This window comes from Glycine soja, chromosome 11 (genome assembly GCF_004193775.1).
Source record: "Glycine soja cultivar W05 chromosome 11, ASM419377v2, whole genome shotgun sequence".
In the NCBI taxonomy this organism is placed as follows: Eukaryota; Viridiplantae; Streptophyta; class Magnoliopsida; order Fabales; family Fabaceae; genus Glycine; species Glycine soja.
The window spans coordinates 7,552,107-7,579,736 of NC_041012.1; the positions used below are offsets into that span (position 1 = coordinate 7,552,107).

The 27,630-nt window shown below is 33.2% G+C and overlaps 6 protein-coding genes across 7 annotated transcripts; 3 read left to right on the forward strand and 3 right to left on the reverse strand.

Moving 5' to 3' along the window:
- The first annotated feature begins 257 nt into the window (after positions 1–257).
- On the forward strand, positions 258–2,956 carry LOC114373630 (ribosomal RNA small subunit methyltransferase NEP1-like). Its single transcript, XM_028331134.1, has 7 exons — positions 258–591; positions 671–763; positions 850–994; positions 1,088–1,198; positions 1,398–1,480; positions 1,557–1,614; positions 2,652–2,956. The coding sequence occupies exons 1-7, from the start codon at positions 313–315 to the stop codon at positions 2,729–2,731; spliced, it is 849 nt and encodes a 282-aa protein (XP_028186935.1). The 5' UTR covers positions 258–312; the 3' UTR covers positions 2,732–2,956.
- A 785-nt stretch (positions 2,957–3,741) lies between these two features.
- Positions 3,742–5,617, forward strand: LOC114376957 (protein ELC-like). Its single transcript, XM_028335298.1, has one exon. The coding sequence runs from the start codon at positions 3,974–3,976 to the stop codon at positions 5,219–5,221; it is 1,248 nt and encodes a 415-aa protein (XP_028191099.1). The 5' UTR covers positions 3,742–3,973; the 3' UTR covers positions 5,222–5,617.
- A 5,451-nt stretch (positions 5,618–11,068) lies between these two features.
- Positions 11,069–15,655, forward strand: LOC114377419 (protein arginine methyltransferase NDUFAF7 homolog, mitochondrial). Its single transcript, XM_028335914.1, has 10 exons — positions 11,069–11,341; positions 11,415–11,476; positions 11,573–11,716; positions 11,842–11,952; positions 12,077–12,281; positions 12,427–12,485; positions 13,037–13,089; positions 13,174–13,396; positions 14,940–15,048; positions 15,176–15,655. The coding sequence occupies exons 1-10, from the start codon at positions 11,176–11,178 to the stop codon at positions 15,436–15,438; spliced, it is 1,395 nt and encodes a 464-aa protein (XP_028191715.1). The 5' UTR covers positions 11,069–11,175; the 3' UTR covers positions 15,439–15,655.
- Positions 15,656–17,055: 1,400 nt separating this feature from the next.
- On the reverse strand, positions 17,056–17,866 carry LOC114377083 (50S ribosomal protein L12, chloroplastic-like). Its single transcript, XM_028335475.1, has one exon. The coding sequence runs from the start codon at positions 17,784–17,786 to the stop codon at positions 17,220–17,222; it is 567 nt and encodes a 188-aa protein (XP_028191276.1). The 5' UTR covers positions 17,787–17,866; the 3' UTR covers positions 17,056–17,219.
- Positions 17,867–19,045: 1,179 nt separating this feature from the next.
- Positions 19,046–20,219, reverse strand: LOC114373692 (thioredoxin-like protein YLS8). Of its 2 annotated transcripts, XM_028331206.1 has the most exons (3): positions 20,049–20,218; positions 19,877–19,935; positions 19,046–19,576 (listed from the first exon to the last, which is right to left on the reverse strand). In XM_028331206.1, the coding sequence occupies exons 2-3, from the start codon at positions 19,919–19,921 to the stop codon at positions 19,268–19,270; spliced, it is 354 nt and encodes a 117-aa protein (XP_028187007.1). In that variant the 5' UTR covers positions 19,922–19,935; positions 20,049–20,218; the 3' UTR covers positions 19,046–19,267. The 2 variants fall into 2 exon arrangements, with proteins under 2 accessions (XP_028187007.1, XP_028187008.1); XM_028331207.1 differs by lacking the exon at positions 19,877–19,935 and having other exon boundaries at positions 20,049–20,219.
- Positions 20,220–21,939: 1,720 nt separating this feature from the next.
- LOC114373714 (NADH dehydrogenase [ubiquinone] 1 beta subcomplex subunit 2-like) lies at positions 21,940–24,419 on the reverse strand. Its single transcript, XM_028331235.1, has 4 exons — positions 24,226–24,419; positions 24,100–24,145; positions 23,938–24,002; positions 21,940–22,330 (listed from the first exon to the last, which is right to left on the reverse strand). Exons 1-3 carry the CDS (start codon positions 24,327–24,329, stop codon positions 23,949–23,951), a joined length of 204 nt encoding a protein of 67 aa, XP_028187036.1. The 5' UTR covers positions 24,330–24,419; the 3' UTR covers positions 21,940–22,330; positions 23,938–23,948.
- Between the last annotated feature and the right edge of the window lie 3,211 nt (positions 24,420–27,630).

Sequence of the window (27,630 nt, forward strand, 5' to 3'; positions counted from 1 at the left end):
GAGTTTCCCAAAGTAATCAACTTTTTTTTTCTCATTTGGAGTGATTTGCAAGAACTTCAACAACTTAATCATGTTACAAGGGGACTAATACGCAAATAATATCACTATGACAGTTTGACCGATAAGTAGGTTTCAAAAGTTTTGGATGAACCTATTCTTTTATTATGCATCCAACGGTTAGATTTTCATGAAAACATTGTTGGACCATGGTCCGGTGTGTAGCCTATTATAGTTTATAAGCACAATTAAAAGGGCACAAACAAATGCAGAAGAGAACCCTAGCTAGGGAGGACAGGTAGTTGGTGTGAGGCAATGACGCGGCCTTTCGGTGTGAAGGGGGGGAGGAAGCGAAAGCACGCGGAACCCAAATACGACGCCCATGACGAAGAAGAAGAAGAAGAAACGCAACCAAAGAAAACTGTGGTGGAGGTGGAGCACAACCAAGAAGAAGAAGAAGAAACTCCAGCACCAGCACCAGAGGATGATGGATTGAGCGGTATCCCAATTGCGCCCAGTGCGAACAACACTAACAAACCCAACGTCATCTTCATTCTTGAAAAAGCTTCTTTGGAAGTCGCCAAAGTCGGCAAGGTTCTCCTAGTTATTACTTTCAATCATTGTTTCTTTTTCTTTCTTTCTTTCTTTCTTATTACTTATGTTCACTCTGCAGACATATCAGCTCTTAAACTCCGACGACCATGCCAATTTCCTCCGCAAAAATAACAAGAATCCCGGAGATTACAGGCCTGACATTACTCATCAGGTAACATCATTATCACTCTCTAATCTTAATTTATGCAGTTAAAAAAATATCTTATTTTTTGTCGAATGGTGTTTTGTTGTTTTCAGTCCCTTCTATCAATTTTGGATAGCCCACTAAATAAAGCTGGGAGATTGCGATCAGTATACATAAGGACTGAAAAAGGTGTTCTTATAGAGGTTAAGCCCTTTGTTCGTATTCCAAGAACATTCAAACGCTTTGCTGGTGTCATGTGTAAGTCGAATTTGTTAGCCATTTCACTTTCTCTGTGAGGAAAAGTAATAAGCTGTCACTTTTTTGCTCATAAACTTGACTACTATCCTGCAGTGGAACTGCTTCAAAAATTGAGCATATCTGCTGTTGGCAAGCGCGAGAAACTTCTCCGAACCATCAAAAACCCTGTCACACAGTATTTGCCTATCAACTCACGAAAAATAGGTGCGTTGTGGTTTTGTAGATGATTTCATGGCTACACGATTGTTTTGAAGGGGTTTGTTTCATTTGTTTCCTTGTTTCTTGTACTATTGGAAGGATTCCTGAATCCTAATGTTCACTTCTGTGTTTATCTTCTCTTATAACAATTTCTTTTATCAATATATTCAAAATTATATAGGTGATTGTTTCCTTTGAATGTCAGGTCTATCATATAGTTCAGAAAAGCTTGTAGATATGGATGACTACGTATCAACTGTTACCAGCAATATGGACCTTGTCTTTGTGGTAGTCTTACTAGTTCAACTTTTAATTTCTCTGCCTATTGTCTCGGTAAGTAGAGGTTAATATATTCTAATTTCAGGTTGGAGCAATGGCCCATGGGAAGATTGAGACAGATTATACAGAAGATTATGTAGCAAGTACGTTTATCCATACTTGCTTTTTTTATGTACTCTCTTCTCAGTAATTTTATACATACTCATGATTGTCACTTTTTGCTCCGTTGATTTCCTTTTTGTTCTGTCTTCTGTCTTTTAGCTGTGCATTAGCTGATTTCCTTATGCATCAACTTTGTGCTTGTGTTTTGGGACCTGATACTTTTTTATTTTTAATTTTGCTGTCATTATTGAATATTAGAGGTTTTTGATTGATGTTTATATTTGTCTGATCAAATTTCAAAACAATGAATGGAGAGTTTCATGAAGATTTGCAAAAACTTAAACTGGTTATGGCACCTTATCTCCATTCATCTGGCTTCCTCTGTATAACTTTAACTACCAAATGCAGGTTTATGAACAATAGCCAAGGTTGGACTAGACTAGCTTTGATAATATTGGCAAATACTAAATTACTAATACACGAATCTGCTCATCCTAGCAGAGCTGTATCCCACTTTGGTTCCTTTATTACATTTTTGAAGAATACTAAATAGCTACCTTTTTATAATAGGATGGTCACATACAGAACCAAAGTGGGATGTTTTCTTCCAAGCCAAACATTACTGTCTTTCGCATTAACAGAATTCATGTTTAAATTGAGCTGAATTTATGGATAAGGAACTAAAAGTATAAAGATTTTGACTGGGATGGGTAAAATTGTGTTGTTCGTGATTTTTTTTATGTTTTCTTATGATTTTTACAATAAATATTTTTTCCTCCTAATTCTTTAACTGAGGAACTAAAAGTAGAAAGATTTTGACCGGGATGGGTAGAATTGTGTTGCTCATGATTTTTTAATGTTTTTCTATGATTTTCACAATAAATATTTTTTCTTCTTAATTCTTTAACTAAGGGCAGTGGTTAGCAAGACCCTTTTTATTTACCCTAAAAACCCTTTTCATTTACCCTAAAAACTTGTTGTCAAAACTTGTAGAATGCTACCTCAGATAATTGTTTACTTAACATGCACCAGTCAGGATATGTTCTATTTCTTACGCCATTGTGTTTCCTGATTGCAGTTTCGGGGTACCCTCTAAGTGCTGCTTATTGTATTACAAGGATTACTGGCGCCCTTGAGAGAAAGTGGAAGATTTTGTGATTTAACACCACCTTCAGTTCATGCCTGAGACGATTTAGTAATTCGAGTTCCATAGTCAATTTATGTAATATCAGGGATAGGGGCCTAGCAGTGATTTAGAAAATACAATATATGTTGATTTTTTTGAGGCATTGATGTCCTGGACCAGAGTGATGTTTCAATGTAGTACTTGAATTAAATATGCTTAATATATTATTTTGTTGAAGGATGCTTATAGAAGCTAAATCTAAATGTTGCTTACTGCGCTGAGATACGTTGTCTGGGAGACTTTTTTTTTTTTTTTTTTTCTGGTTCAAACCATTGTTTCGTTTGAGTAACTTGCTCATACGTAGGGGGAGTTTGGAAATTCGTTTCACCAACTTTGAACAACTAATAAATAAATTCTAATTCAAAAGTAAATCTGAAGCTTAAAATGTTATGAAATTATTAAATTTAAAACTTTTATTTTTAATTTCAACTTTGAAGAATTTTTTGTTATGAAAAGGCTATAAATACTAGTTAGCTTAATCACTCATAGTCATAGATGGCTACTACTTGAAAAGATTAGTTTTTTTATAGTGAAGCACAAGATAACAAGTTAACAACTCACCGGTTTTTCTCCTAAAATCAATTTTGTATTCATTAACATTGTTGTAAGCTGAAATTCTTGTCTCTTCCTTGTGAAACTTTTGAACTTTCAAAGATCCTTGTTGATATATATGAATTTTTTTAAAAATATCATAAAAAATAATAAATTTGTCATACACAAGTTATGATTGAATCATAATAAATAATTTTTTTAAACTATTAATCATATTAATTCTAAACTAACAAAAATATTTGATTAAAGTAAATTTTAAAAAGTAAAAGGCTAAATAAAAATTTAAAAAAAATAAATGATGAAATCCTTAAATTAAATTAAAGCTTAAAAAATGAAATAAAGGACTAACAAAATAATTTAGCCAATAAAATATTAAGATAACAAAAACATTCAGTTGATTGTTTAAATTATAAGCGTGAAAGCCCATTTTCGAGGAAGCGGAAGCCGAGCAAACAAGAAAAAGAAGAGGCTTGAGAAACATATAAACAAATAAAGAGTCAAAGGTGGTTTGTCTTGTTTGAGATTGGAGAGAAAATTGAATTGCGTGAGTGAAAGTTACATCAACCCCTTACGCGCAAACCAATTCCAATTCCCTTTGCAAGCAAGCAATCTCAGATAGCTGATTCACACAATCCCTTTCTCTGCTGCTAATTGGAATCGGCATGGTCCAACCGGCGCCGGCGATGACTCAGTTCCTCAACTCCGTCCTCTCCCAGCGCGGCCCCTCCGCCGTCCCCTACTCCGAGGACACCAAGTGGCTGATCCGCCAGCACCTCGTGGCCCTCACCACCGCCTTCCCTTCCCTCGAGCCCAAAACGGCGTCGTTCACTCACAACGACGGCCGTTCCGTCAACCTCCTCCAGGCCGACGGCACCATCCCCATGACGTTCCAAGGCGTCACCTACAACATCCCCGTCGTCATCTGGCTCATGGAGTCCTACCCTCGCCACCCGCCCTGCGTCTACGTCAATCCCACGCGCGACATGATCATCAAGCGCCCTCATCCTCACGTTAACCCTTCTGGCTTGGTTTCCGTCCCTTACTTGCAGAATTGGACTTACCCTAGCTCCAACCTCGTCGATCTTATTCTCAATCTCAGCCTCCACTTCGGCCGCGACCCTCCTCTTTATTCCCAACGCAGACCTAACCCTAACACCAACCCCAACCCCAACCCCAACCCCAACCCCAACCCTAATCCCACTCCTCATCCCCATCCTCCTCCCAATTACGGAAACTCTTCTCCCTCTAATTTATCGTCATCTTCATCTGGATATCCCCACGCCCATGCCCACCCTCCTCCAAGGACTTACCCTCCTTCCCCTTACCCTGCTCCTTCTTCTAGGGTTCAGTCCACTGAGGATCCTTCTGAGGTTTTCAAGCGCAACGCTATTAACAAGCTTGTGGAGATGGTTCATGGCGACGTTGCCGCTTTGAGGAAGACCAGAGAAGATGAAATGGAGGGGCTGTTTAGTTTGCAGGGCGTGCTGAAACAGCGCGAGGAGAGTCTCAATAGGGGTGTGAAGGAGATGCAGCAGGAGATGGAGGCTTTGGAGCAGCAGTTACAGATGGTGTTGATGAATACTGATGTTTTGGAGGGGTGGTTGAGGGATAATCAGGGGAAGAAGATGGCCGGTTTGGAGAATCCCGAGGATGCTTTTGAGTGTGCGGATGTGCTCTCCAAGCAGATGCTTGACTGTACTGCTGCTGATTTGGCGATTGAGGACACGCTTTACGCGTTGGATAAGGCACTTCAGGTTGGAGGTGTGCCATTTGATCAGTACTTGAGGAGCGTGAGGGCCCTGTCCAGGGAGCAGTTCTTTCACCGCGCCACTGCCGCCAAAGTTAGGGCTGCTCAGCTGCAGGCTCAGGTTGCCAATATGGCTGCTCGGAGTCAGCATTATGGTTGCTGAGGCTCGCAGCAGCGCCATCTGGTTTGGTTTGTGGGTGGTTCAGATGATGAAATCTGCCATTGTGAGTACAGAACTACGGATTGGTATTTTTGTTGCTTCACTTTGAGTCTGTGCTTCTAGTCAATAGCATGAATTGGTCACCCTTATAATTACAGCCTTCAACAGCTTTTGAAATTGTTAATCAGGGGCTGTACCATTGTTCTTATACAAACTTAATAATATCATTTTCTTGAAAATTTTGGTTTGAGGGTTTGTTAGCTCCAGCTTCTTTTTTCTTTTTATAATTTTATTGTTTAGGAGTATACATGCTTATGGATCATAGATTGTTCCACCCTGTATTTTAAAACAATGGATATTACCATGGATATATATTTTTCTTTGTGTTTCTGATTTTCATGATTGTCTTGCCTGGCCTGGCATGTTTCATATTGTTTATTGTTTATATACAATAGCCAAATATCAAGACTGTTTCTAAAAAATTATTACATGGGAAGTGTTTGAGAAGAATTATACAGTTTGGTTCATGTGTAATTTGTATTTGACAAAGTATCTGTTTAGTTGTGTTGTTACCTTCAATAATTGAATGTCAGGGGGCTTCTTTGAATTTGGTGGCTACCCGTAAGGTCTGGATAGAATTGTCTTCCTTAGCCTTGAATGCCATCACTAGCGCTGGCTAGGACCAACACAACAGTAACACTTTCAAATTAGCTGTGGTTTAAGTCAATGCTAAGGAGGTTTAGTTTTTTTTTCTTTTAAATTAAACCTTTACATCACCAATGCCATTAGCGTTGGTTTCGGGGTCAACGCTATTGTTAGGATGCTAGACTGCACATTTCTTGTAGCATGTAAAGAGTTTTTATACTGTCATTTAATTATAAAGTGTCTTTCAAATGTATTCCTGCCAATAAGTATCGAAAACTTGTGATTTAAAATAAAGTTCAGTCATTCATACTGTTATTTAAGCACAATTCATTTCATAATGATTTTCCTTGCTGAGAATTTTATTTTCACCTTTTCTATTGAGAAGTGCTAGTAATACACTCTAATACACTCCTTACTAGGGGTTAAAAATTATTGAAACCTTGTGATTTTAAATAAATTTCAGTCAATAAGTATGTTTACAATAATGTGTTGCTAGTATTTCTTTTCTTCTATTCCATAATAAATGGAAGAACAGAATAAGAGATTGTTCATTGGTGTAGACTAGTGCTATGATTCAGAGAAATGCAAATTATTTGCTGCTTGATATGCTAGTCATCTTATAGCTCTTGAGCTGAAATCTCTAACAACAATGTTATGTCCCCTCCTCCCCTCCCCGCCCCTCCCCTCCCCTCCCTTCTCCTTTGTACCTGTAATGAAATTGGAACAGAGGTAGAGACAAACAAATATGTTAGTCTATTTTTATTCTTTCAATTGATTGCCGTATGTTACATAAATATGTTTTATTCACCAAACCTTTGCCGTTCCATGAGACTTCCCTTTTTTGTATGGCAGTGACACTCCTTTGTCTGCATCCTCAGTTATTTGGAACTTAATTGATTGGATGTTTTTGGTGCCAATAGATTATAACTAATGAATGAGAAGTGTTTTCCTTGATCAAGTTGTTTCCACCTCTTTTAGTTGCTTTTACCACTAGATGAGTTGATGGATTGATTCTTGGATTACTTGAAATAAAATTAAGACTTAAATAACTATTTTGGTCTCTATAAAATAAGTGTTTTTTCTAGTTTTTTAAAGTTTTTATTTCTATCGTCTCTATCATAGATCTTCCAATGAAAATCAACCATTTTGTGGCAATCTCCATCATAGATCTTCCAATGAAAATCAACCATTTTGTGGCAATCTCCGCTCATCATCAAGCTCTAATATGAAAACTTGAAGCAAGTGCAGAGAATCACATTGTAGGAGTAAGAATATGTTTAGATTTGGGATCGCATTGTAAGAGTGACTTTGAGCGCGATTTTGGGTCCATTGATAAACATAAATAACCAAATTGGGGATTTTAAAACAAATGATTAAATTCGGACAACACAAAAATGTAGTAAACTAAAATTATATTTTAGCCTATTAAAATTGTTTGTTTCTTTAACATTTGCTCAATATTTTAAAAAATTGGCAATTGAGTTAAGAAATCATTATTATTAGAGTGAAATATTTTTTTCTCCTGAAATTTTGGTCAAAATTGGTCTTAGTTCTTGAATTTTTATAATCATGGTTTTGTTCCTTGAAAATTTAGTCAAAATTGGTCGTAATCCAAGAAAAATGTTAGCCAAGTTAGAATGAGGAACCAATTTCACTTGTTAGAAATTTGAGGACCAAAACCCTTTGAAAAAAGTTTAAGGACTAAGACAAAAAAGTTTAAGGACTAAGACAAAAGATTTGATGATGTTTTTAGAATAAAAAATATATTTTAACCCATTGATCAAATACAAAATGTTTTTAATTAATGATAAATTCATTCATGCTAGTCAAATCTCTAATTGAAGGTAGACGAATTTTCCTATTGAGAGTAAACAAAAACAAATTTTAAGAATAGGCTACACAAGAGTTAACTATCAACGCGTAACGCGTATAAGAACTAAATTATATGTTTAACCTTAATTATTAAAATAAGGCATGTTCCGTGTGTGGATGTATGCAGAGGGTGAAAGATATAAAAAATGAGAAGAAACCGTGATTTACTTTATCATTATTTAATCAAATCAAAGGTACATGTCACCAAAAGCTCGATTCACACACATCACCCTCCCTTACCTGGGACATCTTAAAACTCAGATGCCAACTTCAATCTTGAACACTTTTTTGAATATGCATGCATGATGATTTGACCTTGTAATTACACTTAATTAGAATTGGACATGACACTTGTACCTAATAATAATGCACTCTCATTTCTAATAAGCATATACATAGAGACCACTGAACTTGTTTGTGTCAGCAGCATTCCTATACCAATAGTGCCAACCTATCTTTCTAATTGGATAATTAGACAAATCTTTTATGGGTTATTTTAAGCCTTGTTTCGGAACAACTATTCCTGTAAGACTCAAAGTATGGAAAGTTTTATGGATGAAACCTTAGTTATTTTTGTGACCCATCTTGTTTATTTTACAAGGGCAGGGACTTATGCATGGGACTACTAGACAACAGATCCTAAGCCTAAGCCTTGTGGGGGAATGGAGAGGATGAGATTGACCCAAGAAGGCTACTTTTTCAATTGTTACTAGCACAATGAACATACATGAGTTGGGTCTTTCCTTTCTTTGTTTGTAACATATGACTCTCCTGTCTAGCAGGTAAGGTAGGTAAGTATTGTAGCATTGAGTTAGAAATTGAAAAAAATATTTAGTTAAGCTCAAAGAAGTTAACTAAATAAATTTATATTAGAACTATATTTAAGATTGTTCAATACATGGGATGAATATTTATTTTATATGACTAAAGTTTATAACAAATAAAATACTTTTGAAATTATAATTATAATTAAAATTTATGATAAATAAATATTTTTGAATTTATAATATATATTTTAAATTTATGATAAATATTTTATATTGTGACATAAAATTATTTTTTATTATTGATGATTTGTTTTAAAAATTGAATTTTTTTCTGAGTGCACTCTCATTGAAGAAAAACTTCTAGAAACACTTTTACTGAGAAAGAGCAGCTAAAAATACTCTCAATCAATATAGATATTCTAATTTATATAGAGAAGAGATGCAAAGAAATGACTTTTAAAACAAGTGAATCATATGAAAAAGATTGCCTATGCTTTACTCATGTATCCAAAATGCAATCCTAACCAAGAAATAAAGAAAGTTATGCAGCAAGAACCTATAAAAGATGACAAGCCCACGTGAAAGGAATGAAGAATTGCTCCCTATGCTTAAACTTCATTGACTAAAAGTTCCAAATCAATCCACACATTTTTCATTAGCAGCATCTTAAATTTTCAAAATTACAGCAAATCATGCTCAGTACTATTTTGCAATTATATGATCCAAAACTCACTATTTCACCAAGTCTAAAAATTAGATAATCATCATGGGTAACTCAAGTTAAGATGAGGGCAAAACTTAAACACTACTAATCTTTTTAATGTCTCGGCTAGTTTATCAATGTAAGTATTTAACATACACAAATTACACGTGAAGAAACAATCATCTTTCCTCTATGCACGCTTTTAAAAAATATATATACATAGTTCTCAATGTACAAATCATAAAAAGCAATCATCCCACAATGAATAATAATGAGTCTATGCTGAAATTCCTTACATGAAAATTACTCCTCTAATAGGAAGGACAGATCTGATTTCTCACAATCAATTTTCAACTAAAAAACCAAACATAATATAGACTATTATTTTATTTGCAAGGTTAAACAATATATTTAACCTCATTATGAAATAATAGTTTTATCAACATTTGCCTTCGGAGTATGTATTAAATAGTAAAATGTATTAAATATCATCAAAATATTTTTTGAAAAATAAGAAAAACACACATCAACAAAATCTTAAATAATTAAGTCTTGTCATTATATAATTTAAACTATATACTAATGATTTTCTACCTATGTTTTTTTAAGCATGTGGTTAGGTTAAATTAGTTTTTTAGTCCTCTAATTATTATTTAAGTTCAATTTGATCATCTAAAATTTTTTAATTGAATTTGGTTCTCTAATTTTTTAAATTGATTCAATTTGATTTTTCAATCTAAATTATAAAAAATCATATTGTGCGACATTTCAAAACAACAACTAAATAATTTTAAACTGCTACAAAATAAATATTTTCACAAAAAAAGAATTGTTTTTAAACTTAGAGGACCAAATTGAACCTAAAAAAATTAAAGGTAAAAATCAAATCGATTTTAAAAATTAGAGGATTAAATTGAAAAAAAAAAAAACAAAAAAAACCAAATTGAATCTAAAAAAAAAATAGAAGACTAAAAAATGAATTTAACTCATGATTATGAGGAGTACTGTTTTCAATTTGTTCACCTGGAGTAATATCCTTTGAGATTTGAAGGGTTTAAAAATGACATACTCTATCACAACTAAGTTCTCTACAAGAATAAGAATTCAAAACTTGTTCACTTGCTTAAGAGATTTAAGTTTATCTTCACTCAAACCAATAACTTGTTCATAAATGCATTTGTTATTTGTTATTATTTTTAATAGTAAAAGAAATTTTATTAAATAAACTATGACCTCCAAAGTTTGAAGAATGAAAAATGAATATAATAAGGTATTAACTAATGAAGTTTTGCCTGTGAAAAAGAACTAATGAAATTTTGATGAAAACAAAACCAACAGAAGAAACACTCATAAAAAGCCAAAAAAAAAAAAGTTAATACAAAACGTTGAATATCAAAGTTGAAGATTAAGCATATGGTATAAACTTTTCCTACCTTAACTCCTACATGTGTAATATATGACTTTATTTTTTTTCTAACGGAATCAAAAACATATATCAAGTTTATAACAATTCACAGCACACAATTGAATCAATTTAGTTAAATACTTGGTTATGACTTTTCTTTTATATCCTATACATATTTCACATACGAAGTATTTTTTTACGCCAAAAATTAAACGTTTTTATCCTTTTGATAAATAATTTAAATGTTTCATTAGGTTGGTAGGTTTGAAAATCAATTACACTATTACAATTATTAAGAGAGAAAAAATACGGATGAAAAAAGTTATTAAGAAAAAAAAAAAAAGATTCATTGTTTTACTGGTTACAAAATATAATATGCATAGTAATTAATTTTTATAAAAAAAACTATTATTCTTGTTATATTTTCGTTAGAAAACCTTGAAAAATACCTAGACAAATGGCGAGGGAAGAGGACAATGGTATCCCAGCATATAACAGCAACCTTAACTCTTGTTCCATATAAAACCCCATTAATTCAGTGCTTTGAAACAAAACTAAAGAAGAAATGCTGAGACAAGTGTTGCGACAATGTTACTCACTTCATCGTCCCGCAGTGAATGTGTACGCAGTGCCGCGGTTTTATCGGAGAAGGCTTTGTTCTTCTTCTTCTTCTTCAGAGTCCACTGCCGCTACAATCTCCATCGACCGTTCTTCCCTTTACAATCCACCTGGTACTCTCTTCAACTTTCCTTCATTTCTTTTTTTATTCAAACTCTCCCACTCAACGTCTTTCTCTTGTGCCAGAGCATTCTCACCACCCCACTTCTGATTCCGAACTCGTCAAACACCTCAAAGGCATAATCAAGGTTCTATTCTATTCTATTCAATTTTAACATCATAAAAATTGGGTTTTTACCACTTGGGTCTCACCGTTTTTATTTGATGTTTCTCATTATTATCAGTTTCGTGGAGGCCCTATTTCGCTAGGTGAGTACATGTCCGAGGTTTTGACAAATCCTAAAGCTGGTTATTACATCAATCGAGATGTTTTTGGAGCAGAAGGTGATTTTATCACCTCACCTGAAGTTAGCCAGATGTTTGGTGAGGTGAGGTGAAGTGAATTATCCATTTATTTAACTATGTCTGTTGTTGGGGGCATGAACTAGAGTTAAAGCTTGTCAATGCCATAAGGATTCAAATATTTAACACCTTGTTGTTTATTTAAACTTAGATGGTTGGTGTCTGGGTGATGTGTCTTTGGGAGCAAATGGGCCAACCACAAGGAGTAAATCTAGTTGAGCTTGGCCCGGGGCGAGGAACTCTCATGGCCGATCTCCTTCGCGTATGATATGCTTTTATGCTTGAATTTCTGTTTAAACCTTTTTTCTTTTTTTACATTCTCAACTGCATATAGACAAGGCACCATATCATTGTTACAAGGGAACACAGTTTTTAATTTCTTATAGGGTGCTTCAAAGTTTAAGAACTTCATTGAGTCATTGCATGTACACTTGGTGGAGTGTAGTCCAGCACTACAGAAGCTTCAGCACCAGAACTTGAAATGCACTGATGAAGAGAATGCTTCTCAAGATACTGATACAAGAACAGCCAGGTCCTTGTTTGGAACTCCTGTATCATGGCATGCTACACTGGAGCAGGTTCCTTCAGGATGTGTGTAATGCTTTTCCAAAATATGATGTGCAACTTTGTATATGAAATTCTAAATTTGTTCTCTGTTCTGTGTTACTATAAAATATCCTATTGGACTATATTCAAATAATGCCCTGACCAAGTTATTGCTTTTGCTGTGCTCCAGCGCCAACAATTATTATTGCGCATGAGTTCTTCGATGCCCTACCAGTCCATCAGTTTCAGGTTATACAATGCTTGTGCTATTAAGCTGAATTAAAAACTAAAAACATCTATCAAGCTGCACAATTAAGTTATGAAATTTGAAATTCTGCAATTTTTTGCTTTCAATGTTTCTTCCCGTGTCTTGGCTATTTTTCCTTCTGCATTTTTTCATCCTCTGCTATGTTTATTATTATATTTTCATTTTTACTGGCACTTCATTGAGTTAGTCCAATCCAACTACTGTCTGTGCCTTTGCTATAATGCTATCTTACTGGTTGGTCATCAAGGGGCTGAATAAAATGTAAGAGATAAGTTTGAACCTCAACTGTTGCCTCCATCTTGCTTAAACAATTCCAAATTTCCAATAACTTCCTGCTTCAAAGAGTTTGAGCTTGGCAAACATTGTAGTTTTATTTCCTTAATGTCCACTACAATAAAAGTCATGTCATACTATACTTTATACAAGTGCCAAAAAAAATGAAATTCAACTTCTCTGTCAAATCCTGCCTTTTCTATATTGCTCTTGGTGTTACATTTCTGTGAAGCGTGATTTCTTTTCCTGGGCTCTGCAGAAAGCATCTCGTGGCTGGTGTGAGAAAATGGTTGATGTGGCAGAAGATTCATCGTAAGTATTGTAATGTAACCTACTCTTTGAAATTTAATTTCTTCTGGGTTTAGTGTATTGATACTTCTTACATATATTGGATAGGTTTCATTTTGTTCTTTCACCACAGCCTACACCTGCTACTCTCTATCTATTAAAGCGGTGCAAGTGGGCTGCACCTGAGGAAATTGCAGATCTCAATCAAATTGAAGTTTCCCCTCAAGCCATGGAGTTGACTCAGACCATTGTTGACAGGATAAGTTCTGATGGGGGTGGAGCTCTAATCATTGACTATGGCTTGAATGGAGTAATCTCGGACAGTCTTCAGGTCTAGCATCTTTCCCATCTTATTCTTAAAAGTCTCGCTTTTTAGTTTTACTGTCTTCTGTATCCCAAGTGTAGTATCCTATATCCTACTTTTTGTCTTGTATTATAATACCCTGGAAATATTAGCATAAGCAACACATGTTGATTAAGTTTCTAATAAAATTTAATAAGCATAATGACAATAAATCACAATCTCTCTCTGTTGGAGCATGCCTTATGATTGGAATGTAGATATCCATAGAGGGGTCCAAGGAGAGAAAAACTCAAATGAAGACACATGAGCACAAAATATGGTGTGTTTGAGAGGAGGGATAAGAAAGGAAAAGGAAAAACAGGGAAGGCTGAGATGTATTGTTAATTACTGATTTGGGGGGAAATACACTTCTATGGGGAGAAATATGAATGGAATGGAGCGTGGGGAGAAATTTGATAGGGACTTTGGGTATTATAGGGTGCCTAAGTCCAACATCGAATGATATGGGGTGGATGATTGGTGAACTACTCAAGTGGTTTACTTCTTCCCCCTAACAGTTAGCTTTTAGGGGAGGGTTCCCTAAGCGCTTGGGTGCTTATCACAGTTATGCAATTTGTTAGTGTGCTGTTCAGCAGGACAGGGAATGCTCTCTGGATCTCTGTAAGGAGTTCGGGTCTGGGGTTACAGGAGGGTTATTCTTCTGTAACCGTTCCTATTTCCAGTAAATAATACATATTGAGTTTTTCTTCTTGCCTTGGGTTTCTGTCAGTGGAGGATTCTAGCCACCTCAAGATCTGTCTTTTCTTCTACTATCCTTGCTTGTTTTTTTGTGATCAGTGGCCACTGGAATCTGTTGTAGTACTGTGCCATGGGGAACTGTTAGATGTGTTATTATAAATAATTGTCATCCTAAAGATCAAGGTTATCAAACTCGAGAGTTTACGCAGACGTGTGAGAGTTCCATACTTAACTCGTAGACTCGCAAGAGTCTACTTCATATAAAAATAATAAAAAAAATATCTATAAATAACATATTAATTAAACATTTTAACAATATAATAAAGCAAAACACTAAATCATAAAGTTCAGAATATTTAATTAGCCAAGTCTAGTAATAATACATCATTATTAGAATAATAACTTGAAGAGGTTATAATAGTGGTAGATCATTCTCATTGAGGGTTTGATATTATTAGAGAACAAAAGTTTGATATTATTAAAAGTGAAAATTTTGTATTTGAGAATAACATACTAAATGAAGGTATGTTGAATGCTATACAGAGAGAAAACAATAAAAAATGACTTATATTTTGGTCTAATTTTTTTAACTTGCTAACTCGTTAACTCGGTGGTAAACTCAAGAGTTTACTGAGTTTACTTAGAGTTTATAGAGTTTGCCCAGAGTCTACTTAAAAAAAAGAGTTTACTCAAGAGTTAACTCGTAGAGGACAAGTGGACTCGTAGACTCGTAAGAGTTAGTGAGTTAACTCGAGAGTTTGATAATCATGCTAAAGATTAAATTAGATACTATTTATTTGTGCTTTCTTGTATGGTGTATGTATTTATGCAGGCAATTCGGAAACACAAGTTTGTCAACCTTCTAGACAATCCTGGATCAGCAGATCTCAGTGCATATGTTGACTTTGCTTCCATTAGGCATTCCGCGGAGGAAGCTTCAGGTGCGTTTGCAAATGCTTGTAGTTGTTACAAACTATATGTTGATTAGAATCAGACATCAGAAGTATATATATTAGGTCAGAAAGCAAAGATTAGTTTTCGACTAATTTAATGATTATATATATGCAGGAGAAGTGTCTGTTCATGGACCAATTACTCAATCTGAATTTCTCGGTTTGCTTGGAATAAATTTTCGTGTTGAGGCACTCCTACAAAACTGCACGGAGGAACAGGCTGAATCTTTGAGGACAGGATACTGGCGTCTTGTAGGTGATGGTGAAGCTTCCTTTTGGGAAGGACCTGATGAAGGTGTTCCCATTGGTATGGGTACTCGCTACAAGGCAATGGCTATTGTTAACAAGAAGCAGGGTGTTCCAGTTCCTTTTCAATAAACCAAAGCTTATTCAAATTAAAATGTCGAACCAATTAGTGTACCAGGATTGAACTTTCCCCAAACAATGGTTGGTTTTTGGGTGCAATCAATGATTGGCACTTCTAATTGCTACAATTTTTTCTTCTTTTATTTATTTGTTTATGGATGATTGTTCAATGTAGCGTTTTGTTTTACCTGTATTGTAAGATTTACACGATATAACGTTCTCGTTACAATATTTTTTGGGGAATGTTCTCGCATCAATTTTAATAATATGATCATTACTAAAAGTTAGAATAGAATCTTCATACTATGTCAACAGAGTGGCTGCTTCCTCGCCTTAAGCCTATGATTAGTTGTATATAATTACTATTTAGAAAGAAAGTAAGAAAGATCTTTTATGGCTTAGATAAATGGAAATTTAAAGGAAGTGAAATTAAGTTTGCAGGCTTACTAAAAAATCTCATCAGCCGATAAATTCGAGGGGGAAAGTGTGTTCCAATTTTTATTTTTCTTTATTTTTTTAATATTTAAAAAACTAAATAATTTAGACTTAATTAAGTTTTTCATATTTGAAATTTAGATCATTTTCAAATTGTCACCCAACATTTATTTATTTTTTCCAATCAAGTACCTGAATTTTTTTTAATTTTATTTTATACAAGTTATGAGTTGTCTTTCGTTAAGTGATAACCTGACATAAAATCTCAATGACATGTTAGTAATTGGACATGACATCACTCTAAAGTAAGATGACTAACGACAAATAGTGAAATATAACTTAAATTTTTTTCAAATACTTGATTAATAAAAAACGAATGTTAGATAATAATATGAAACGACTTGTATTTCAAAAAAAAAATTAATTAAGCCAATTATATTTTATAACATAAAAAATTAAAATATTTGAAGGAAAAAAATATAATAAAAACAACAAATCTTTATAGTTATTTTTTTAATTAGTATAAGAAGTTTTTAAAATATTTATTTTATTTATTTTCTATTAAAAAAAACCTGTCTATTTCTTCATTTTTTATTCAAATTAATCCATTTAACACATCATTTTATTTCTATTCTTATCCTTTCAATCTTCGATTCTTAATTTACTTCCTCCGAAGTAAACATTACTTATAGTCGTCTATTGTATTGTAAGTGAACGTACACTTTCTAAACATGCAGAAAACCCCAAATTTAACAATCATACGTGGCTGTTGACTGATAACTTGTATATGTAACAACTAGTAACGATTTTAATCTTTATAGCCACACATTGCAAGCTTTTGCAGTTTCTGAGAAACCTTTGTGTAGCCAGGATTTCAGAACTAAGTCCGAAAGCAGAGAGTTAAGCTCGATAGTGCAAATTGAAAAGAATAAACGGGAGAGTTAAACAAAGAAATTGAATAGCTTATCAGTTCCTACAAAATCCACTACAAAGCAATGCCCATAAACAACATTCAACACACTAACGTTAACATGGAGCATAGCCATCACTAATTAAACATCACACAGATGAAGTATTGTTACTTCAGGTATTTGGGATTATGCATGCTGACAAGTTCAGCAAGTAGTTAAGAGTAGCATATTTTCAATTTCAGTAATTTAAAACCCCTTTTCACCCATTTCAACAAACACCTCATACGCATTAAAAAAAATAATATAAAAATAAGAACTCATATTTCCTCATTACAAATAAAAGATTGAAATCCAGACAAAATGGAAATGAAATTACAGTGTACTGGTGAACTCAACTACAACCAACAAAAGAAGAAGCAGAACATATATGCTGCAGCTAAACAGTGTTTAAGCAATGGTAACCTTGGCACCAGCTTCTTCGAGTTGCTTCTTCGCATCTTCAGCTTCGTCCTTTGAAATCCCTTCCTTGAACTTCTTCGGCAACCCTTCGATCAACTCCTTCGCCTCCTTCAGCGCTAGGTTCGTCAATGCCCTCACCGCCTTAATCACCGCGATTCGAGCGTTGCTCGGCACCTCCTCGATCACCACGTCGAACTCCGTCTTCTCCTCAACCACCGCCGGCGCGTCCGCCACAGCGCCGCCGGCACCCGCGGCGACTGCCACAGGGGCGAACGCCGCCGCGGAGACGCCGAGCTTGTCCTGGAGGAAGTCGACGAGGTTCTTGGCCTCCTCGAGCGTGAGTCCGGCGATTTCGTCGCCGAGCTTGGTGATTTTCTCCGGCGCCTCAACGGCGGAGACGACGACACGGGGGCGGCGCGTGGTGGCGGCGCGGTGGGAGAGATTGGGGAATTGGAGGGAGGAGGGTTTGGCGGAGAGGTGCGTAGGGTAAGAAGAGGAGGGTGTAGGATAAGATAGCGTGCGGAGGGTGAGGGTTGTTAGAGTTGTTGAGGCCATTTTGTGAAGAAAGGTTTTTGCTGGTTTGGGATTTGAGGGAGGGAGAGAATGGAAGAAGTGAAGTGAAGGATCAAGATAGGATAAGGAGATTATGAAGGGGTTGGTTATGGGGTGGGTTGAGGTGACTATTACCATATTACCCTCCCATTCTGTCTCTAAAGCGCAAGTTACACATTCTCCCGAGTGTAATGGTGGAAATTGGTCGGGAAGGAAACTATTTTATTTATTCGCCATTTTGCTTACATGAAATAAAACACAACACTCATACATGTTTTTTATTTTATGAAAAATTATTAAAATTTGGTAATTAACTTGTCAGTAAAAAATGTTATTTTTCAATATATTCAAAACTCAATTTAATAATTAACGGGTCAGTAAAAAAAAATCATATCGAACTCACTTATAAAGCCACTGTAGAACATCGATTATATAGGAAAATTTAGATCCAACACGGGTGCAATTTATCTCATATTTTAATGGACTTTACTATATACTCATGAGCATTTTATGAAATACGAAACATATTTTTGTTAAATTTTTAAAATTATTTTAAAAAAGAATAAACAATTTTTATATTTTGTTTAAATAAATATTTTTTATTAAAAAATTTATTTAAAATTCTTATTATATATCTGGACAGTGAGACTAAAAATGAGTCAAGTTATATCCAGTTCAACTAATATTGATTTGAATCAATAAATATTAACACCATCTAAAGTTTGACTTCAGAAATATATCAAAGAATTCATTATGATTATGATGATGTCTAATTAGGTAAACTTTAGTGTATCTAAAAAATTATATATATAGAAGTTACAAAATTCCACATTTTTCATTATTAGTATGTTAATTTTTCAAAATTACATCAAATTGTCTCCAATACTATCTTGGTTCTACTAAGCAATTATATGATCCAAAGCACACTATTTTAATATATAATAAATAGTAGGGCTAATTATCTTTTTTAATTTCTAAACTTTTTAGTTTTAATCCCTACTTTAAATTTTAACTTATTTGAACTTATCCTCCTTTAAGTATTTTAAATTTTTATTTTCAAATAATAATATTAATTAATGACATAAAAATTAATTTAGCACATCGTGCTAATAGATGAAGAATTAAAAAGACAATTCACCATATAAAATTAGACATGATATTCTATTAGACTATTTGATAATGTGATAAATCATTGTACTAACAACTTTTTTATTATATCATTAATTAAAGTTGTTATTTAAAACACAGAAACTAAAAGTGGGGGTTAGAAAAGGTTTAAGAAATTTGACTTATCAAAGTCTATTAGCATTCAACACTACACGACGATTAAACATCACAGCCTATAAATGAAGTATTATTACTCCAGGTATTAGGGATTGTGGTGACAAGCTCAGCAAGTAGTGAAAGCCAATGAAATATTATAGAGTCAATGTTACAATGGTTAATTTAATAAATTGCAGTGCAGGGTAAGTAAGCAAAGCAACTCAGTAGCGGTACTTGGTAGAGTAATCTTTGGGAGAAATGACTAGACCACGTCCCTTCCTTGCACCACGGTACACTGTTTCGACAATATCAATGAACTCTTGCTTGTCTTTGAGTGCCCAATTGATCTTATTGTTGTTTCCGGTTCCAAGGTCTATCATAATATGCTTGTTCCTAAAAAAGAACATAACGGTGCACGGCTCATACAACTCGTACATGGTGTTGAAATCCGGCACCTCAGTGATATCCACAAGATAAATCACTGCGAAGTTTTTTATCTTTTCAGCAACCGATGCCAGCACTTCATCCATCTGATTTCAACCCAAATTAATTAATTAATCGGCTAGGCCATTAGACAAACAACATTGTTATGCAATATTGCATCGTTGAGTCAAGTAGTTAGTTAAGTTGCAAATCATGTGGACAACAAAGACAGTAGTAATATGAGAGACAGAGTGAGATTAAACAAACGTACCAAACCACAATGGAAGTTTCTAATACGGCTATACATACGATTGGATTTTGTAGCATCATGGTTATGAAATTTAAAAGTGTATGCTAACTTATGTGGCATAGACAAAAAAATATGAAAGGGGGGGGTGGGGTGCTACCTTATTCGACATAAAAGGCTCCGTGTTCAGCAATTCAATTGGCATTATTGCATTGTATCCTTCAAAACATATGTAGAGTATAATAGATGATGATTTTCATTAATTCAATGACAAGCAAGGAGAATTGGAATGGAGAGAGAGAGAGTAATACTAATAGTATACTATAGTATACCTGCATGCAGGTGTCATCCCAATCATGACCGAAGCGAATGACAACAACTCGTTCTTCTTCGGAGTGCAAATGAGGTAGCAAGTATGACATAATTCCTTCCCTCAAACTGATTTGATTGTAATCTAATCTAATCTCTCTTGTCTCTATTCGATTCCAACAACAATCCACATCTAATATAATGTATGTATATGAAGGAGCATACCGAAGTGTCTAGAAACACCCCGTATTTTCTCTCTCGAAAAAAAAAAAGTACCTTATTCTACGCGTCAACATATGGCCCAACATTACACACTTCAATCAACCATCATAATTATACCCCCTTTTTTAAAAATAAATGTTCGTCAGATGAAATTAATTTGGAAACTAAATCAGCGAATGAATTTTATATTTGATTAATAAAATAAATATTCTGTATATAATTTCTCTCATTCAAAAATTAATCTAAATAATCTTGTATTAAGTAATACGGTAATTGGTGTTTAAAGGTGTTGATATCATATTTTCACGCACGGGGTAAATTATAATAATTTTTTGTAGAGCTGTGATCTTTGCTGGGAATTTCAAAATTAGCTGACCTACAATAATTTTGTTTTTTGGGTTTTGTGGGAATTAGGACCAAAATCGATTCAGGAACTTTTTGTCTTTAATAAAATTGGTAAGTTTTTCAAGAATTTCTGGGAATTTCGGAATGGAGGATGATATTGATAGCATCCACATCCACATCCAATGTTTTGAACTTAAAAACAAAGCTAAATTATTGTTTCGATCTTCTAATTTATTTTTAATGTTTAATTTCATTTTTTAATTATTCAATGGTCCAAATAGATTCTTTAATTTTAAAAATAATTCAATTAAATCCTTCAGTAATTTGGAGATTCGTATCAATTTTACATTTTATATGGCAGTTAAAAACCATCAACATCTAGTTTTCAGAGATGGACAGTTTTAGAACAGCTACAGGTTATTTAAAAAAGCAAAAGCACAAATTTGTTCTTTGGAATAATGGGTAGATCATATAAAATCCTAACCAAATCCCAAATCAAATCTCAAATCCAATCAAAATCCTTATCTGAATCTGAGATCAAATCAAAATCCTCGTGTGTCGCCAGAGAAGTTAGAGGAGGCACAAAACATAATCTAGCTCGCCGAGGTGGTGAAATTGCAACAAACGTGCAAGACTTCAAAGCTATGAAGAGCATAGTGGACTATGTGGGGCCCCATCGAAGTGCTGTTTCCGAATTACGTGTTCGTGTTGCTTCTTCTTGATGTCAATCTCATGGGAAACACTGATTCTTATGAAGGTTGTATGGAATTTTTGGGTTCTGGGTTAGGATTCTTAGTTATTGTGTGTTCTTGTTTAAAGAACATCAAGAAAGAAAGAGAGTAGGAATTTGAGTTTTTTGTTTTATAATAATTCACAACTGCTTTTTTTTTTTATTTAAAAAGTTATAATAGTAACAATTTTTAACTGTTGCTGTATTTAACGGAGCTTATTAGATTACCAAAAAGTGTGTAAAACTTCAATTTCAACGGAAGGATCTAATTGAATCATTTTTAAAAATTAAAAACTTAATTAAATCATTTAATAATTAGATGACTAAATTGAAACATTAAAAATAAATTAGATGATCAAAATAATAATTTAACCTAAAAACAATAACGTAATACTTGCATGCTTGTAGAACAATCTCTTAGGAATGTTTAGTACAAGATAAAAAATCCATGCCCCAAACTCATGATTCGTGGAGATGAATAAATCTATTTAATTAATCATAATTATTCTTAGAAATATAAGTTTTGAGAACAAAAAAATAAGGTGATAATTTTACTAGTTAGATTCTAGTATATTATTCATCCCCATGCTTGTAGCACAATCTTATATTCATCCTCGTACATTTAAAAATCCATATTATTTGGTGAACAAATTATGCTCCCATTAAAACAATTAAGCATAGGTTAGCACAAACGGAGAGCACTACAACATTTTGTTAACTGGCGGACACACGTCTATCATAGTTGACACACACATTGAGTCAACTCCCATAAATTTCTAAGAAAAGCGACGAAATGGTTAATAATCCAACCAAACATAGACATGACTTTGATCCCAGTTAACAGGTAACATGCACAATCATATCTAATGCTCATGAAACCACGCAAAAAGAAATCTCTTATTTTACAGCCAAATTTATTGAATTGATCAAAGTAAACATTTCAACTAACAGCACACCCACAGCAACAGACACTTCAAATTCTGTTCTTCCTGTTCTTGGAGCTCATGCCTGCCAAGAAATCAACACATTTGCTACTCATCAATCATCATTACATAAATTCTTCTCTGAACAATTTTTTCCCCAGTTCATTTTTGTGGAAGTTTCTGGCTTTAGACATTTTTCTGAATCTCAATCCCAGTTCTCAAAATGTTGTGTCAAAGACTAAGTTGTATATATACTAAATCGATACAAGTTAACAACCACTTGTAAATGTAAAAATGGAGAGAGCAGAGATAAAACTTAAGGGTGTGTTTCACGAAAAAATTCCTGTTTGCATTCTCTAATTTCATTTTCTGGAAATCATTACTATGTTCAATTTTCCATATTTTTAGAAACATAGCCTGCATTTATCATTATTTCCATTTCCTATGTGTTTTCTTTCTTACGCAAATTCAAATAAGTTCCTTTCTTCTGACTTACTATGTTCTTTCTCCACCCTTCTTTCAACCATCATTTTCAAATTAAGAACCCAAATTCAAAACACGCCATCACCTTGGCATACTATCAATTCAAACAAACTATAGAGATTCTGCGTCCAACAGCAGAAACTGAGAGTCACCCAAACAGCTTTGAAGCTTATCATGTAAAAACAGGCATTTCTTTACAACTTTCAAGTCTTATGGGCAAGTGGCTTATGTGCAAATAAGCATGTACTAAATAGCCATTATTTAGCTACCATTTGGGAAAAAGAAATCATGATTACATTGTTGTTTTGACACCATGATTTTAAACTTAACCACCTGTGCATTGCAGTAAGAATGGAGGCTCAAAGAAGAAGTGATGTGAAATAAGGAAAAGAAAATCATTCTTTATAATTACAAATATGGTAGCATATTACAAACAGAAACATTGGAACGGGAAAAAACATTCTGTTTTCAAAATTTTAAAATTTTCAGGAATGCAAACTCCATTTCTAGGAAACAAAAGTGAAAATAACACGAATCAGCAAAAAAAAAAAAACGTGAAAATAACATTCCAAACATTTTTTTATCATTTTATATTCTCAGCAAAAGTGAAAATGGAAAATCATAAAATCAAACAGCCGCTAAATGTCCTTGCTTTGTCAAAAAGGTACACCACATGAAAATGAAAGAAAATAAGGGATTTTTTTTTTCCGTATCAGATTAGAAAAAAAACAGTTTTTTTTAAAGACTTCGGTTTAAAAAAAATGGTCACATCAAGAGGCTTATTATGATATATTGATGATAAATACAAAAAATGCCAACACAACTTTTTGGGAACAAAATAGCTACCTATTAGATAAGCAATTATGTAATGTATGCCAAAAACAAAGTGTGAATGAATCCTAATTTCCCAAGTAGTGACTAGGCTCAGCCAGCATTCATACTTCTGCCAAGGGTATAATTTAAATCAAATACAAGGTTGGGGGTCATCTTGGGGAACTCTACCCCATACAATAATAGCCCAATTTGAAATGACATCTTGTGGTTTCTGAGATGCATCAGTTGTAAAATGCAGACATTGCGATATTGAAAGTAAGAAAGAAAGCAGGGAGATTTTTATAAAACAATGCATAAATAAGAAACAAGGAGAAATGAGGTAGTTGGAAATTTAATTTGCAGGGAGTAGAGATAGAAAATGGTAATGTGAAATACCTAAGGAATGCTTAATGGCCCTTGCCATGATCATCGTGATGACCCTCCCAAGGATGCCTCCAGCCCTAGAAAATATCGAAAATGGAAAAAAAAAAACGCTATCGTTAACAGAACAGAACAGGGGTGGGTGAAACAAATTGAATCAGACAGAGTGTGTGTTACCAATACAACAGGACCGTCTTGCTTTGCCCTGTAGAATACCCAAAACCTGGAACAACAAACAAATCAATATATCATAGAATCCATGAAATTAGGGCAAAAGAGATTAAGAGTGGAGTGGAAACTGACCACATGACCGCGCACAAACCCTTGCCGGTGATAGTGTGCCAGCGCTTTGGGTGATGAACGGTAACTCCTTTGTAGGTGGTGCCGTGACCGTGTCCTCCTCCCATCACGATTCTCTTCTCCACTCGCAGATCAAATGAACCAACCCTCGCCTCCACCCTCACCAGATCCCTATTTCATATCCCCTCTTTACCCCTTCTTCAATTTTTCATTTTGAATTTCACAAAATTTATTAACAATTTAAGAAATTAAAATGGTTTTAAAAAAAAAATCAATGACATAATTTAAGAAATTAAAATGACTTTTAAACTTTTCATCTCAAACATAAAAATTAATAATTTATTTTACTATCTTCGAAATTAAAAACTAATGTTGAGTCAAACGCTCAAAACTCAAAAGTATGTCTATTATTACTCTAACATGCTTATTATTACTCTGTTTAAACTTAAAATATTGTTAATAAACATATATTGTCTAAGTTTTACATCAGTTAGCCTGAAAATTATTAATATTATAAAATTTAAGATTATTATAATAAAATAATAATTTTTTCATATACAATAATTTGTAATCAAATAATAGAACATGTAAGAAAAAATTACAGTTTAAATGTATATATTGTTTAATCTTTAAATAAATTTATATATATCTAAAAATATCATTTACTCTTTTTAATTAAATTAATAATAAGGGTATGATTTTTAAGAAAATATATATGAAACAATTAGCAATTGACTTATAATAATTTTTTTATTCGTATGAATCAAAACAATATGAAAGAATATATAACATTTATATAACATTTATGCATCTTAACTAAATTACACATACTTAATAATTGACATTAATTACATATTTTTAACATAAATTAAAGTTTATAAAGTAAATACCAAATAATGATTTAATTTATTAAATAAATATTATAATATCAATAAATTTCAATCAATAAAAAAATATGTTAAAGATTATATTATTAACATTTTTCAACAAGTGAAAAATACATCAATTTGGTTTAGTTAAAAAAATTCTAAAATCAAAAAATTAAATTGGGTATTTTTTTTTCTTTGGCAAGTTCAAACTAAATTACCCTGTTCATGATTACAAAGATTTGGTTTACACGGTGAATTTTACACATTTTTATTTTTAAAAATTAGAAATAGATTCCAAATTGGTTGATTGAATAATCATTAATTTTAATAATAAAAAATGTGGCATTATATATAAGCAGTAGAGAAAAAACGTGATTCAGGTCAATTAATTTGGATAACCATTTATTTTAATATTAATACAATGTCGACTTTTACATAAAGTTAGACTGCATTAGTGATTTTAAATAAATATATATTTGATTATATATTATGAAATTGATATTTGAAAAAAAAATCTAATTCCATTAATTTAATTTAGAATCAAATACATGATCCTACTCAACTCGAGTGGTTGGAATAACATTCAATTAAAAAAATTTATCATCTATACCAAAATAATAAACGAATCTTCTTTTTTCTAAATATAATAAACAAACTTATTAACAAATATTTAGATTTTTTTCCTGTTATATTGATATACATACAATTTTTTTTTTAACTTAATAGCCCTTCAGGACCTTTTTTTTTTCTTTCAAAAAATGGACCTAATTTACCTCGATGCGATAATTACTTGTAATTTGTTTATGATTTATCTTAGTGAATCATTTGTATATTGATAGATAATCTGGGTGTAAAGACTCTTTTACAATTTGGTGAGTATTCAATCTTTAATTTATCTAAAAAATTTATGTATATAAAAAAGACTGATTTGTAACAAAGTTATACCATTTACATTTGCTTAAGTAGTGGATTGGTAGATGAAATGAGATTCTTATTTAAATTGTTGGATTAGTAACAAAGTTTTTATATTTACGACTAGATCTAAATTCACATCTTTAAAAGAGTTCAATCCTTATTAATTGAGTCAATATTTATTATATTTATTATGTTATACTCTTTAATAGTTTTCATTTATATTATAACAAAAATAAAATTAAAATCAACCTATATATACTCCTCTATTTTGTATTTAAGAAAAATTCCTATTAAAATATTTTTACATAACTATTTAAATAAATATTTTATTTATCAACATACCTGATACAATAACTTTGTATACATATGATTCCAGGCAAGTTCTAGTGTACAGTGTGCTATGGCTGGTATCCTGCATAAATTATTTTAAATCCTTGGATATAATAATAAAATAATTAAGGGTGTAGATCTTGAGGTTGTACCATGTAACACAAAGCATGTCATAATATTTTTTTCCAATTGATAATTTTCTTTTTTATCGCAAAGCTTTCTCCCTCTCTTTCAATTTCTCTGTCTTCTTTTTCAGATTCGCTCCACCACAGTCCCTTCTTCCGCACTCTCCTCCGCCTCGGAACTGTCGCTGAGAACGTTCACCACCACCACGTTCATGACCTCTCCTACATGACATCCAACCACACGCCCTCCATGGTGCTTTCCGTTTTAGGGAAGGGTGAGAGTAGACGCGAAGGACACCATTTTCGAATCGTCTTCTCCTCGTAGTGGTCACAAATCTGGTCAGGACAATTGCACTAGCAGCGCTGTGAGTGAGTGATAGGAAACGAAGAAGAAAGGAGAGAGAGAGAGTGAAAGACAAAGAATAGGTCGATGCCGCACGGAGCGACCAGAAAGGGCTGCGATGGTGGCTCATGAAGTTTTCCGGCGACAAATGTTTTCCCCTTTTCTTATGTTTTTTTCCTCTGTTTGTTGTCTCTTTGGTTGCATACTGTTATGGTGATTTTCTTTTTAGCAAATGGTGACAGTGAGGATGAATTGATTTTATTTTTTTTACATATGCAAAGCTATAAAAAATTTGACGAAAAACAAAAACATTAAACACTAAAAAATCAATGTTTTTTGTAGTTGCTATGATTTCAAACTTTGTCAAAGTCTACACACTACACTGTTTGAAATTACTTTCACGTTTTGGTTTTTTTTTTTCTTGAATAAAAATTAGATTTTGATTGTCAAATAAAGTGAGAGGATTTTAATTTTTAGAATGAGTAAATGTGAGAATGACTATAATCAGAAAGAGAAAATAATAAAAATGCAGATATTTTATACTTTATTTTCATGTTAGACTTTGACACCGTGCCATACTTACCTCACTTTGGCACGCTACAATCCGCCAATGATTCCATTCAAACTTCAGCAAGAGTTTTACGAAACTAGATCAATTCCATAGAAAAAAGCAAGAGAGGGATCAAGTGCCGTAAAAGTATAAAAATAAAAACAGCCATTGCAGTCGATAGTAAAAAAAAAAAGAAAAAGAAAAAAAAAGAAAGTGACCTATATTTCACAAAATAACAACATGTGTAAGTGTGATTGGTGGCCGGATAGTTTTTAG